The following is a 15,634-nucleotide window of genomic DNA, read 5'->3' on the forward strand; positions in this document are numbered from 1 at the left end:
CAGATGAGAGGTGAATATGGAGGGCATTTAGGGTGATGAGGTAAGACCTGAACCTTTTGCCAGGGTGTATTACATCCAGATTGGTGGATTAAATCTAAAGCTGATGGTATCTCTTGCTGTTATGCCACGCTAATCTAAGCACCAGTTTTGGCAACCCTTTGCACCCCAAAGAGGCCTGATTGTTTGCTTATGTTTGTGTGTGAGGAAAAAAGAGAAGAATAAGAGCGGGATAGGGGCATAAAGAGGGAAAGCGAACATGAGTGAGAAAGTGAATAAGTGAGACAGTCAGCAAGTGTGTGAGGTAAGGCTTGTAAATAAGTAAGGAAATGGAAGTGATATATAGTTGTACACAATTTGGCCCTACACTTCCTAAGAGATGGTACAACAGACAAGGCTGGTGATTTATGTGTGTTGGGTGGTGTTTAGGGGTGTGTTGTGACTGCGGCTGCTTTTCCTCTGATTCACTGAGGAGAGTCTGCTCCAAAAGCAGGCCGTGAATTGGCTCGAAATGCAGGCTTGAAGTAGAGGAGTGACAGGGGGAGGGAGGGCGGGTGGGGAGGAGGGATGTGGGGGTGGAGGGCGTTTGACCTACACAGTTCTCCACACACGCACACACACACACAACACACACACACACGTCTGCTTTCACACATGTTTTCTCTTAGACCTCCATGGTCTGTCTTTCAGTTTCCTTTTTACTGGAAAAGAACGCTCCAGTATTTTCTGTAACCAAACATCAGCCATGGAAAAACACAACTGCATTTAGTGTGTTGTAATCCAACGCCATAATAACTGACTCACATGCTGCGCATAAGCGCAGAGAAACTAAAGTCTCCTTACACATAACAGTAACACACATACTTTACTGACTATGTAAATAGAAATGCAAACACACACTCCTAGCCTGAAACTGCAGCCGCAGAACAATCTTGCCAATGTGGTCTCATTTACCATGTATGCAAAACTGGGCTAGAGCATTCTTTAGTACTAAGGATTTCAAAGTGGGTCCGGGGGCCCACAGGGGTCCTTGAGGATCATAAAGGGGGTCATCAGCAAAATGAGAAATAGTCTAATTTCATTATTTAACATAGAAATGGTTGTGATGCAAAAATGTGTGATTATTTTACAGTAACATTATGTTTAAATCTCACCTCTTTGAATGTATTTGCCATTTGTTAAGTATGACATCTTAACAATTTAATATTAATATTAGATTCCCCATGGGTCAAAGTCACCTCAAATGGAGGTCTATGTTAATGAAAGTCAGCGTGGGGGGTCTGGAACCTGAAAATGTTTAGACTCTGCTTTGGAGTACTCTACTGAGGTATAGGTCATGCTGCACTCACTTCTATGGGCAAATGTTGCAAATAACATTATGGCTATTACAGTGTGCACTATAAATGTACCATGGTGAAGTTGAATATTACTGTAATGTACTCACGGTGCAGACTGAGGGAGATGTTGATGATTCTCTCATCTGTGAAGCTCTTCAGATTGGGAATCTTGGCACACTTGAGGTGTGTGGAGGCAGGGGAGTCTCCCACATGGATCCAGCAGACAGTTTCCTGGGCATAGAGGAAGTCCATGGCCGTGGTTTGCTTGGTGCTGGTGGACAGCAGGCTGTGGACTGTGGTGCCACTCAGGGACGTGGCTTGGATATTCTGAGAGTTGGCGATCAGTAGGACGGGCAGACGGTCCACTGGCACTGAAACATAACATGGGCATGACAGTGTTAGCTGCAAACAGTCTGATACAAAGTGGTGTGCTGCACATTTGGCCCTGTTGCTGTGTTCCTGGCAGGTTGTGCTTACCGTTCTTGGCCTTGCAGGAGCGGTTATCTGGCTGGGGCAAGTAGCCCTCGACACAGGAACAGGTGTAGGAGCCCTCAGTGTTGGTACAGGACTGGCTGCAGGTCCCATACACACTGCACTCATCAAAATCTGAGCCACGGAAACCACACATCATTTCATTACTTCACTGAGACACTGTATGCAATTGGCAAATAATCAAGATGAGAGGATAAACTAACAGATGCTCTGCGAAAAATGCCCATCTTGTGTCATTTGTTCTTCCATTCAGTTTTAAAACATTATTAAAACAAAAATAAGTTACATTATTCTAATGAGGTAATTAGAATAGTTACATCAGTGATTACATTTTTAACAGGGTAACGAGTAATCTGTAAACGAGTAAACTAGTGTCTTTCAAAACTAAGATTCTCTTTCCTGTTTAAGGCTAACTTGTTAAGGTGGATGTTTTCTGCACAGTGTGTTTGCCAGTGCATAGTAGAAGTCACCTTTGCATGTCTTTCCATCCTGGCTGATTTCATAGCCACTTTTACAGTAACAAGCGGGTCCTGTTGGGGTCACCGCGCAGCTGTCCTGACAAACCGAGAGAGTGCAGTTGGAGGCAAACTCTGTGGAGAGAAGGAGGGAGGAAGGGCGTGAATTTTTGGGGTGCTATGAGGGTGCATGCAGAACGAGGAGGGAAAGGGATAATAGGATGGCCTGGAGGGAACGTCATGAAGGGGGGCAGGAGGTTCTTGTGTGGGAAGGAGGCATTGATGTTTTCTTCAGGATGTAAATTAAAATCATAAAATTCACTCAGAAACAAGGGAACAACTACATCATTACATTAGTTTTAAATTTAGAGTTTTATTTGCTCATCTCTTCTCATCTCTCTCTGTACCTGGCTGTTTTGAAGCCTAAAGGTGAAACTGAGGAATGGATCACAGATATACTGATGCAAGCATATATTTCACAAATAAAGCATCAGTAAAATTAGCTCACAAATAACATCACCTATGAATACATTTTCACTACACCTTGGAGAGAAGGAACAATCACACTTAATATTCTCGTCTACAGATTGCTATGCTAATTATTTAAGATGAGTCAAATTTCATTGGTTACATGCACTCCAGCGTAGCTCTTTATGATTCCTGGAGAGCCAAACATTAGACATATTTTCCAAAGAGACATCTGTCTTTTACAACACCAAACAAAATATCAGCTGCAAAGTTTAGATACTGTTGATTTCTCCACTAAATTATTGACATTAATGATGAACCAAAAAATACCAAAGCAGTGGGGCTTTGCTGGGAGGTGGACTCTGTGTGTAGCTAAGTAATAATCCATTCATCATGCTGCTATAAACCCACAGATCACACCGCATAGTTTGATCAGTCACTCGGGCTTAACTAAGCCTGCTGCGTGCTATCTGGCACCAGACCTAAAGCTACGGGCATGCCTGCAGGTATGAGGAGCAGGAGAGCTGACGAATGCAACCTGGGCCTCCAAGCTTTGAAGACACTGCTGTTCTAACTTACTAAGGAATATTAATAGCTCAGCAGGCTGCAGAGGTGTGTAAATGCTTGACGTGTGTGTATGTGCAAGGCAACAGATAGTAAGAGTACATCAGATGGTTTTAGATGCAAAGTGTAGGGAGTGAGATGTGTGCTGGTCAGTGTTGGAGGCAGCTACAAGATAAAGGAAAATTCCACCCCCAGATATTCTTACACTTGACTTTATCATCTGTGATGGATTCCAGCAGTTATTACAGACTTAACATTTCTAATTTACCTCATTGTACCCACTTTCCCTCAACCTGCCCAGTGCATTTCTTCTTCAGTTAGTTGTTTGTTACTTTTAGACACTGGAAAACATGACTGGACATGTTGCGTGGAGCCAGTTTTACACGGAGGTGGAGAGAGCATCAACAATAGGAGTGATCAAAACTGTAGGTCAATAAAGTGTCAGGTTTCCAGCTGGGAAAAAGTGAGCATTTCACCACAAAATACATCATGTCTTGTAGCTGCATTGCATCATGTTCTACTGAGACTACTGCCAGTGGAGAAATTGTCATTTCTGCTTCTTCTACTCTGGACTTGAACGGACTGACTGTTTTCCATAATAGTGTCTAGAGGAAAGAAAGCCTTGCTTTCTGATTCTGGGGGAATGACACCAAAACCTCATCTTTACCTTTGGTATTTGAAATGATTGATGAATCTCCTATCAAATTCAGCTGTAGCTGTACTGAAAATATCTCCAACTGGCATTGTCTACAGTTAGCCACTTATCCATGGAAATTACGAAAAACACAACAAAATGAACCCTAAAAAGCAAAACATCACTAATAGCTGTTTTTTCAACAGCATAAAAAATGATTTTGTGGATTTATACTTTTAGCATGCCACACATTCAGATACAATGGGATCTTTGTGTGGTTGGCCAGTGAAAGAAATCAACAAACACCACTGAACTGCATTCACAATCAATCCCTCTGTGACTGTGATCGACCACCACCAAGGCCACACACACACACACACACACACACACACACACATACACACACACACACACACACACACACACATACACACACACGCACAAATCAAATACAATTGGCCAGCGTAAGGACCAATGAAGGGTTTCACTACAAGATGCTATATATTCATTGTGAAATAATTTTTGAAATATTTTACAATATTTTACAAACATAAATGTTTCTGTTCTCCACCAATACACTAGTTTATCAGCAAATGTCCAGAGATGACCAATATGGGAGAGTGGCTGTATATTAGTTCATTTGTGTTTTGGTAAATATCACGTTTTGGAACAAAACTCTTCCACTGCACAAACATCACACCCTACTTTCACACTTTCCAGTCACCTAAGCTACTCATCCTGGAACCAGCATCAGTACAAAGCATATCTTGCGAGATGTGTATCAACAGAGGCAACACTGAGTCACAGCACAGTCAAACAGCCGCAGTCGCATCAAACAAGGCTCAACAGTCACAAGTGATTCACTTTGCCCAGGGACTCAGCAGACAATTCACACTGGCACAACACCTCTGAGAAGGAAGGCGGGGAGTGAGATTAAGCGTTTCTTCAACATGCCACTCTTTCTAGATTAAATCACCACAAACACACACATTTACACAGGGTGTTTGTTTGCCTGCCACAGTTCCAGTCAGCTTGTTGTGCACGAAAAAGCAACAACACACACATCAGCACATTTCCATATCACTGCTGGCTATACAACTATTTTGCCTGAGCAGTCATCTCGTTGCTTTATGTGAGAACGAGCATCTTAGATCATACAAGTTACTCCCTAAAACCACTTCCTCACCGTCAGTTCTCCCAATGCAGCAAATACAATGAATATTACAAGCATGCTACAAGAATACAAGCCCTGTTGCTGCACTCTTGAGACCTGCTGGCACAGTCATGCCTCAAATTACAGACTTTCTGGGAATTTTCCATAACAAGTTGCAGCATCGAGCAACCCAGACATGTTTACAAAGCTGACACAAGCAACAATGTAAACAACCCACCATAACATATAGCACCAAATATCTATTTTGAAACAACAACAACAACAACAACAACAAAAAATGCTATTTTTGTTACGAATGCAAGCAGTCAATACAGCTGAAACAAGACCCCCCCCAGGCCCCAACCCCCACTGAGGCATTTGACCCCCTGGAAGATGAAAGATGCTCTAGGAGGGCACACACTACACACACACACACACACACACTCCCACACACACGCACACCTCAAAGCCCAGCCAGCGTGAAAGTGCATGAAAATTTGATGTCTTTTCCCATGCCTCTCTCTATGTTTCTTTAATAAATATTTCATCCTAGCTCTCTTTTCCTGTGAAGGCATAGTTGGGGAGATGGAGAGATGGGAATGGAAAAGTAAGGTGTCCACCTCAGTGAGGGTACAGGGCCCTCAGGGGAGCGAAAGATGGACATGTCATTTAACTCAGAGTCATGTCCGCGTCTCATGGAATCTATAGTCATGATCCCGTGGCCATGTGAACCTCTAACCTGGGGAAACGCCACACGCTCCACCTACCCATGTGACTGAAACTCTGTGACAGCAATACTGATGTGTGGGAAAAACAACATAAAACATGGAATATCAAAGCAAGAGGAGACATAAAAGGGTTATAAACAGGGGCGGACTGGGACAAAAAATCGGCCCGGGCATTTTGGACCAGACCGGCCCACCACATTCGATAACACACACCTTTCCGGTCTTTTTGCTCTCTTAAATGTGTATACCATCTGTGCAACTCTTTAAAACCATAATGCCATGCAATTAGTTAGCTGTCATCAGCAGTGTTGGGCACGTTACTTTGAAAAAGTAATTAATTATAGTTACTAGTTACTTCTACTAAAAAGTAATTAATTACCAGGAAAAGTAACTATTACGTTACTTTTTTAAAAATTGTTCAAATATGTCAAATTACTTGGCTGCCCCAGTCATACTGGACTATAGTACTATAGTGGAACAATAAAATACAATAGATGAATAGGAATTTAACTTTTTTATTCTATTGAACAGGCCACAACTGGCCAGCACCTATTTCAGATCAGTAAGTGCAGGTGCCTATCAACATGAATGGAGAATGAGCCCAAACTGCACATAGGAAGGTCATGGCGACAAACAAAGTATACCACACAAATCCTTTAAATCTGAATCTGATTCGATTGGTATATATATCTCCCCATAAAGTTAGAACAAGGCATTAAAAAAGGCAAAAAAAAAAAAAAAAAAAAAAAAAAAGAACAACAACAACAAAACCCAAAACAAAACAAGGCAAAATAATAATAACAATAATAATAATGATAATAATAATAATAATAATAATTTAGCACCTGGGTTACAAATTCACAAAAAGAGTACAGAAATGAAAATTACAGAAACGCTAAATGCCACTGTGTGTGTCATCTAGCCAGTGACAGGCAGAATAATAAGAATCACTTCACTGTCATGGTTAACTACGGAAGCCCTAAAGGGCCATACATAAATATATTTTATTTCCTCCGTTTTCTCGTGATAACGAGATAATTCCTCCGTTTTCTCGTGATAACGAGATAATTTTCCTCTGTTTTCCCGTGATAACGAGATAAATTTCCTCCGTTTTCCCGTGATAACGAGATATTTTTCTTCCGTTTTCTCGTGATAACGAGATAATTTCCCTCCGTTTTCTCGTGATAACGAGATAATTAAATCGAGATCTCGAGAAAACAAAGCGATTGTCTTATTAAATTATTGCAGGAAACATCAGTCAGTGTAGCAATGTCAGAGGAGTAGGAGAATTGATCACTGCATCACTTATCTGTTCAATCAAGGCCTGACACAGGCTGAAATAGCTTTATGTTTTATGTCAGGGGTCACCAATCATGTGCCATGGAGGGCCGAGAGGCTGCAGGTTTTCATTCCAACCAAGACCTCCACCAGGTGATTTCACTGATCACCTGGAGCTAATCAGTGAAATCACCTGGTGGAGGTCTTGGTTGGAATGAAAACCTGCAGCCTCTCGGCCCTCCATGGCACGTGATTGGTGACCCCTGCTTTATGTGTCCAAGGAGACGTCAGTCAGCATGACATGTCACGTATGATGGAAATCTCAGGCCTATCACGTTTCATTCATTCATTCAAAACGGAGGGAAAATATCTCGTTATCACGAGAAAACGGAGGAAAATTATCTCGTTATCACGAGAAAACGGAGGAAATTTATCTCGTTATCACGAGAAAACGGAGGAAATAAAATATATGTATGTATGGCCCTTTAGGGCTTCCGTAGTTAACAACAAACTGAGGTAATAAAGTAAAGTGTCCGGTTGGGGAATTAAACCCCCGATCTCCTGCATGGCAGACGGGGGCACTATCCGCTCTACCATGGGGAATTGTGTTCCTCTGGCATTGTTTGGGCTTGTTCTTCGTTCATGTTGATAAATTACGAAAAAGCGAAAAAGTCCGATCGGTTTGAAAATTGACAGCCGCTTTTTTTCTCGCAGTTTCTCTGCGCCACTTTCGCGTTTTCTCTCCATCTCAGTAGATCCTATGAGATAACGTTCGACCCGCATTGCACTGCACACCGGCTCACCGAGCCACAGGCTCGTGATATGATTGGTCCAGCCCCGTGTCAGTGAAGAAAAATAACCAATGGGCCGCAGAGCAGCGTGTCTCAGGGGCCGGCCCGGTGCTGAGTAAACAAACTCTTGCAATGACTTAATTTGCCGAAATCATTATGCAGGCGGGACTAAACTACGCAAAAGGGGTTGTTTAGCAATGTGATTGGGCCAGCCCAGTGTCAATCGGGCCGCTGATCTACTGATCTTACGGTCAGCTATTTCAATAATAATTAAAAAAAAAAAAAAAAAAAAAAAGTGTCGGGGGACTGTCGGCCCACTTAGCACATCGGCCCACCGGGCAAATGCCCGGTGTGCCCGATGGCCAGTCCACCCCTGGTTATAAACAACAATGATTAAAGGTCATTACATCCGAGTGAGTTTAAGTGATTTAAAAGATAAGACAGATTTAGCCAGGCTGACCTCCTCAGGGAAGGTCGTTCCCAAGGCTAGGAGGCCAGATTGCCTCTTATTTTTACAGTACTTAACAGAATAGCCAAAAGGGGCCTGCCTGACGATCTTGGACTATAATTTGGCTCATTTGGTGTGATACGTTGGTGCCAGACCTAAGTGATTGGCAATATCTTGAAATTCGAAATCTAAGACGCTGAAATCATTGTGATATGATATTTTCTTTTTTATTCAAGTAAGAATCTGTTGTGTTTTGTACACACTGCAGAGAGACATTTGCCTGATGGAGGAAAATAGACAGTTTCAGTAAGAAGAGAGAAAGGCATGGGTGACTTTCTCTAGATAAAGAAATTATAAAATTGGCTTTGTTCTGGCTATATTTTTACATTGAACTACTCTTTTAACCTCATCATTAAAACTAAAATAGCATAAAATAAGCTGAATTGCATAAAAAAAAAAAATAAAAAAAAAGTTTCTAGCTGTTAACTTTACATTAGCAGACAAAGTCCTTAATTCATAATGGAGTAATAACAGTTTCATTGAGTGTCTAATTTGACACAGTCAAAGTGCTTTGGCTTTTAATGCAATGAATTGCTGAGTGCTCCTCTGGTCATTGCTTCACTAAAAATGATTTCCCTAAACAATAATTTTTATTGTGCCTACGGTATAAATCCACTCCTCACTTCTGTTTCAGTTCCCTTTTGACTCCTACCCTGTCCCTTACTAATTCATCTTTCCAAATATATATCTTGGTCTTTCACATGATCAAGTTCTCCTTTTTTGCTTTGCAGTAACCGAATCAGCACATTTTTAATAGGGTTCATATTTTTACAGTTCATCTGGAAAACAGATAATCTCAACTGGGCCATTATAACTTGTGGAGACTCCAGATTTGTATTTTCAAAATAACAGTTTCAGCGATTTAGAGCATAAACCCAGTGCATTCATGTCTCTCCTGTTCCACATGCACAAACATGTCTTAAATGCTAGTACCTACACATGGCATGGCTTGGCAATTGTGGCTTTATGGAAAGTAAAGCCAAGGCATCTATGTGCGATTATGCTCATTACATGTGTTACAACACACAAGTCACCACAATCCCTCATTATCACAATCCAGTCTTACTGGCTGTCTATGTTTAGGACAGTCCGGCACTCTGTGCACTGTGTGAAGGTTCAAGATAAGTGAGTCAATCTGTTGCCACCACTTCACTGTTAGTGTGCTATGTCAAGATTGCATGGGTGGGGAATGTAAGGGGAGGATGGTAGTGTGCTCAGAACTATTTGTGCATGCTATGACAAATAGGAAGGTAAACATCTGAAGTTACAGTCAGACATGGTTACCTTCAGACTCAAATATTCTAAGAAATAATCATGATAACTTAGAATAACATTTAAAACTTACATTGCCCTCTTTGACACTCCAACTCACTATAATGCACAGTTCAGAGTCTTAAGTTTGTGAGTTTGTGATAGCGATACCTCTGCAGTGGGGTCCTTCATCCCACCCATCAGTGCAGTCTGGGACTCCGTTGCACAGTTTGCTCATGTGGATGCAAAGCTCTGTTCCCCCACAGTGGTATTCATTGGGAGGGCACCGTGATACACGACTGTGAGGACCTGAAAAACACAAACACAAAAAAAATTGTGAACTGAAAAGCAAGCACAAAGTAAGAAGTGATGTTGAATAACGATCAAATCTGTGCTGTTTACATCAAGCAAAAGATTTCCTGCCTTAACCCTCCCGCTTCCTTCGTCTCCGGGTCCCACTGACCCAGGTCCCACTGAAAAGGAGCGAAAAGGGAGTGGGTCAGTGGGACCCAGAGACGAAGGAAGCGGGAGGGTTAATGACTTCAGGCCAGTGGCAATGGTCCAAGGCATTCTATGACATTATTATAGAACTAAATGTCCATTTTGTTGTTCTCTATCTGTGATTGATGTACAAACAGTGAAGTGAAAGAAATGACCAGTCTTTGGCATCATCTTACATTGTGCACTTCCAGTATTTTTACAGTAGAACCTCAATTATCCAACCCCCCCCGGGAATTAAGGTTTTTCAGATAGCTGAAATTTTGGATAACTGAAACATGCATTAAATGCACCAAAACTTTGGGGGGAAAATCTATATCATGAAATATTACTATTACTAATGTGTTTACAAACACTTTTTTGGTACAAATAGCCTTTAAACCACATGACGAATACGTAGGCCTGGCAGTAAAATTACAGTTGTCCACAAACACTTTGGGACAATGGCAGCATCAAAGAAATCACTGATTGTGGCTGAGGCTCACACACACACACATACATGCAGGAAAAAAAACTGACCAGTGAATAATTTAATGGAGAACAAATAGTCTTTTACCAGCACAAACATTGGGCCCTACATAACAAATATGTAGGCCTACCAGTAGAAGAGCAGTGGTTTTGCATGCACTTTATAACAATATGAAATCACTTGCGACAGCAGTGCACACACATGTACACTGGAACAAGCTAACCAGTGATTTACTGGAGAAAAATAATGCAACAGCAACAGAACTCTATTGATAGGCTAAATAAATTTAAACGAAAAGGACGGTGCAGTTGACTGGTCATTCCAAATAATCAGCGGTGAGTTAATCGAGGTCCTGCTGTAGTTCCTTTTGTCTCAGTGGAAAAAACCATAGCTGTCCACGGACGTGAAACTACTGACCACATTGGTGAGAACCAACAGCTGGGAAGTGTACAGCAAAACACCACAGCAATAACTTAAATAACTAGAATAGGAGCATTTCCTGAATAATATTTGTGTGATTGCCGTCAGCTGATAAAATTATTAGTTTGATTTTGCATTTATGTGTTTATCATTATGGGAGAGTGCATGTTCCATGATGCTCCATGATGACAGCGTGCAAGCGCAGCAGCTACTTCAGGTCCAGTTCACCATGGTCCTGAGGACACACAATTTCATCTCTACTTTGTATATGGCTGAGTTGAAAAGATATAGTTTCTTCTTTCTTCTTCCTCTCAAGAGGTGACTCAGATTGAATCATAATGTGCCAATAATGATCTACAACAAAGCTGAACATTGAAAAAACTGTAGAAATAAAGGATTGCTTTCAAAGACGCCTTATTGCTCGTTCTGCGAATTCAACTGTCAATTTGTGGCTTCTGGTGAGTTTAAGTACCTAGAAACCACAAACAACAAAACCTTATCAGAAAATCAGCTGACAAGGCGCAACAGGGGATACTCCTCCAGCATCAACGGAGGAAGCTCAAGATATCACAGCCACTCCTGATCAACGGATGAATTTTATGAATGAACTATGGACAGCATTATATAAACTGTGAAGATCCTTCAAGTGCAACACTTGCAAGCATCTTCAATTTCAACCTGGAAGACCTCTTCTTCGTGTTCTAAGAAAAAGCCCAAGTGTGCCGTGTGCACTCGTCTTTCAGGCCTTCATTACACTATCTTTGAATAACCAAAAATTCAATCATACAAATCTACAAAACTATCTTTAATATAACACACATTGCAAAGATTATTTTTGTGCAAATTAAGTTTCAAAAGCCTTTTTAGCCTGCCATACACCTACCTACTCCACAAATTTCTCACTTCATTTCTCATTTCAAACAAATGTAGCCTATAAAATTCTAGTTTCTCACCAGAAACAAAAGTTTCCTTTATTTACTCTCTCTAAATAGAGTGAAATTTGTTTCTTGTTTGGCAGGTGGAATGGTTGGCATCATTTCAGAACCATTATATTTTTCTTGCGTTTTCAGTAAAACTAAGGGGACAACCAGTGATTACTAACAGCAAGAGACGCTCAGTTGTAGTCAGCACCCAGTAGTAAAAAACACTGGTTATAGTTGCGATAGATATGCAGTCAATCCAGTTTGTCAATTTCTAAGTGACAGGCATACTAATAGTGATAATAAAATCCCTGGAAATACCCTTTTGTCCTGGAGGTGTCCTGCAGAAGATGTTTAACCACCCCAAACACTTTTTTCATCAACATAAAGCCATTGGTCTCATGCCCTGGACAAAACGAGTCGGTTAAATATCGGCCACTGCCATCAGCGAATGTCATCATATTGACTGATAGGCTGATGGTAGTCAACAAGGCCAATAGCGGCTGATACCGATATTAAATCTGTACATTCCTAGTCTGCACTGCTAACTGGGTCACGGGCTTCCAGCTGACCCTTTATCAAAGAAATGTATGACAACAGGACAAAGAAAAGGGCAAACATGGTTGCCACCAGCCCATGCCTTCCATCTGTTCCAAGAGCTCTTTTCAAGAAACTCTTCCCAGCTTGATGTGTACTCTTAATACTTCCCTTATCAAACACACATCTACAATATCGGTAGTGTTTGTCGCCACCCAACCAAACATACTGTAAATAATAGCATAAATACCCAATCTTGAAGTTGTGCAACTTTGTGTCACTTCCCACTCTGTAGCCTGCAGAATTGTCTAAGTACAGGACACCCACTTCACTGCATAGATACTGAGTGTGGATAAATATAGACAGAGTAACGCAATCTGCCTATAAGACTGCCTGTCCTTCATCCCTTTGCATGAACTCCTTCTGTTCTTGTACCATTTCATGTTTTGTCAAGCTGCCACAGTATGTGGTCAATAAGCATTGCCACCAGGACATATTTATTTTTAGGTCTAAGGTAAATAGTTCTTGAAAAAATAAATCAGACATACTTGCTCAAGGAAAACAGACATGTTTGTTTGGCTTTTTTTTCCCTCATTTCCTAATCCATGCACTTACCTCCTTTCCCAATCATTCTCCCATTCCCTCATCATCAATCACAGTATGGCATTTTTCTTTTCCTTGTCAACATAATAGGCAGAACCACAAGGCAGGAATCCAGGGAGCCATTGTGGCGGCAGAAGATGGCAGCTAGGGGAAACTAGCAGGAGCTACAAACACACTATTATCCTGGTGGGAACTGCATGGGCAATGACTACCTTCTCAACATATATAGCATATACAAATGCAGGCACCCCAGAGACAAAAAAAAAGCATGATACAATAGTATGAGCTAAGACAGGACACTGATGTCCCTGGAGACAGAGCACATGAAGCTAAATAGATCTTAGGTGTGCTTAGCAAAAACTACTTCAACCAAGACTCTATCACCAGACCTAACCCACGATTAATCTGAATATGTACATAACATCCTAGGCCAAGCAGAGATTCCTTTTCTCCTGAGTCATCTTTTTAAGGCAGTCATTTTCTCGGGCGAGGTCTCCTGTCATGTGACCCTGACCTCAGTTTCATTTACAAAACAACTGTGATAACTCAGCACATCATGTTAGAGGACCTTGCATCCCCAGATCCAACAGGTCTATCTCCTGCCTAAACCATGGCGTTTTATATCTCCCACTTACTGTCGACACAGTCCAAGCGTATTTAAATGGCTGTGAATTGACTGTTGTGCAACAATTCCCTCAGACTCCTTGATTGAATGTTCTCACAATCACTCACTTCATGATGATGTGTTTATGGCTGCTATTCACCAGGATAGCCGTGCTGTAATCATGACACTCGCATGAAATCATAGTTTACATGTTCAGCGTGTAGAATGTGGTGTCTATTTGTAGCGTATTTGTCAGCGCCAAACATAAATCTTCAAATGCTCATTGCGTTGTTTGTTTATGTCTGAATCGTGGCAGACAACAGAGTCTTTCTGTGTGTCTCTCATTTATTCAGCTGTTCATAATACACTGACATAATACACTAACATTAGACAGACAGAGCTTAGTGATGCTGGCAAATTATCAGCAAATAAGAGCAGCATCCTGGATCATTTGACTTGCCTCTCAGTCTATTTTGCAAAAACGAACAACAAAAGTAACAAAAGTAAACATTGGCATGTTCCAAATATTAAATAGCACAAACATGGTTATAATAATCTTAACATTTTTTTTTATCGTTTACCCTAGATGTGCACAAGATGATAGAAAATTTTTTTAAACTGATGACTTTCTCCAAGGGATCCATCTCCCTCTACCCATATGGAAAGTCAAACTATTAGCCTTGGCGATCTCTACTCTTCCCTCTCCCTCCTTTCCTATCTCCTCCCATCTTTCTCCTTCTAACATCTGTTGACCCATTTAAGAATATAAGGGGGAGGGCAATGTGTGGAAAATGAACAAGAAAGAAAGAAAGAAAAAAACTGAAAAAGAGAAGGGAGCGCGAGAGCGAGAAAGGGGAGAAAAGCGACAGAAGACAAAATGGATCACCTCATCCACAGGAAGTGGACAGAGCCCCACAAGGCTCCATTCTAGTGCGAGCTGGCAGCGATTGGCAGGACTGCAGTGGAAAAGGCATTGCTAATGTGAATTAAACAGGGCCTTTTATTGAGCATTCCTCTAGTGTGAGTGAGCCAGGTTAGAAGCCCAAAACCGCCTTCTCTTTGGGAGAACTCTAACAACACTAACAGCCTGTATTTATTCTATTTCTCTCCATCAGTCATTCATTAGATAACTATTTACTTGTTAACTGTAGAGTCGGTGGCTCTCTACTTAGCCGCTCTCTAGTTAGATGTGTCAGTTTCTTAGTGAGACAGATCTAGACACGCTAACTGGGACTGGATCAAATAATCTGTTCCTTAGCTCCATTAGCGTGGTAGAGCCAGGGAAAGGGAAAATAAAAGGACCCTGGTGTCTCCATCATTGACCCTGTACAGGATATCTTTGTGATGGTGCCAGCAGATCAAAACTGAGGTTGGTAGAGTTGACCATTCTTTTCCTATGGAGAACCACGGTTTGTTCCAGGGTTTCATTCCTCTACCACAGACGTCACAGAGACGTCAGCAGACACTAGGACAGAGTTAACTTCTTCCATATAGGTCTGTGTGACTCAACAGATCAGTCTGAGGCTGTATATACACACTTAACATCAGCTGTACTTCATTCCAAATCACAAACCAGTGATGGGGTTGACTTAAGGTACCTTTAATGTTCACAGACAGTTCTGTACAAGGGAGAAAGATGAATACCTGATGGCTTCTTTCCAAAGCCTACAGAGTCACTTTTGGAGCTAAACAAAGCCATTCTTCTTTACGCATCTATCAAAACAAGGGGAAGGCGGATTTCAAACACCTTGCACGAGTGGAGTCTTTAAGCCGCTCCACATAGAAGCAGATCACATGCACTTGTCCAGGCTGAGGGGTGAGGGGTGGGAGGGTAGTGAGAGGTGACAGGAGAAATAAGGCCATTGTTTGGATCACACAAATCGGCTGTGCCCCCCTGTAAAGCAGGCTGAGCTGCCGTGTTGCAAGC

General features: G+C 41.6%; 1 protein-coding gene across 4 annotated transcripts in view; it reads right to left on the reverse strand.

Annotated features, from left to right (window-relative positions):
- LOC115359798 (low-density lipoprotein receptor-related protein 1-like) overlaps positions 1-15,634 on the reverse strand; it is a 104,816-nt gene that overhangs the window by 64,189 nt on the left and 24,993 nt on the right. For all 4 annotated transcript variants that reach the window (XM_030052436.1, XM_030052439.1, XM_030052438.1 and 1 more), the window contains exons 3-6: positions 9,828-9,965; positions 2,297-2,416; positions 1,812-1,940; positions 1,442-1,705 (exon numbers count right to left, since the gene is read on the reverse strand). In XM_030052436.1, the coding sequence (XP_029908296.1) occupies positions 1,442-1,705; positions 1,812-1,940; positions 2,297-2,416; positions 9,828-9,965 (651 nt within the window). The remainder of the gene's footprint in view (positions 1-1,441; positions 1,706-1,811; positions 1,941-2,296; positions 2,417-9,827; positions 9,966-15,634) is intronic.

The sequence above is a fragment of the Myripristis murdjan genome, chromosome 5, assembly GCF_902150065.1.
Source record: "Myripristis murdjan chromosome 5, fMyrMur1.1, whole genome shotgun sequence".
NCBI lineage: Eukaryota > Metazoa > Chordata > Actinopteri > Holocentriformes > Holocentridae > Myripristis > Myripristis murdjan.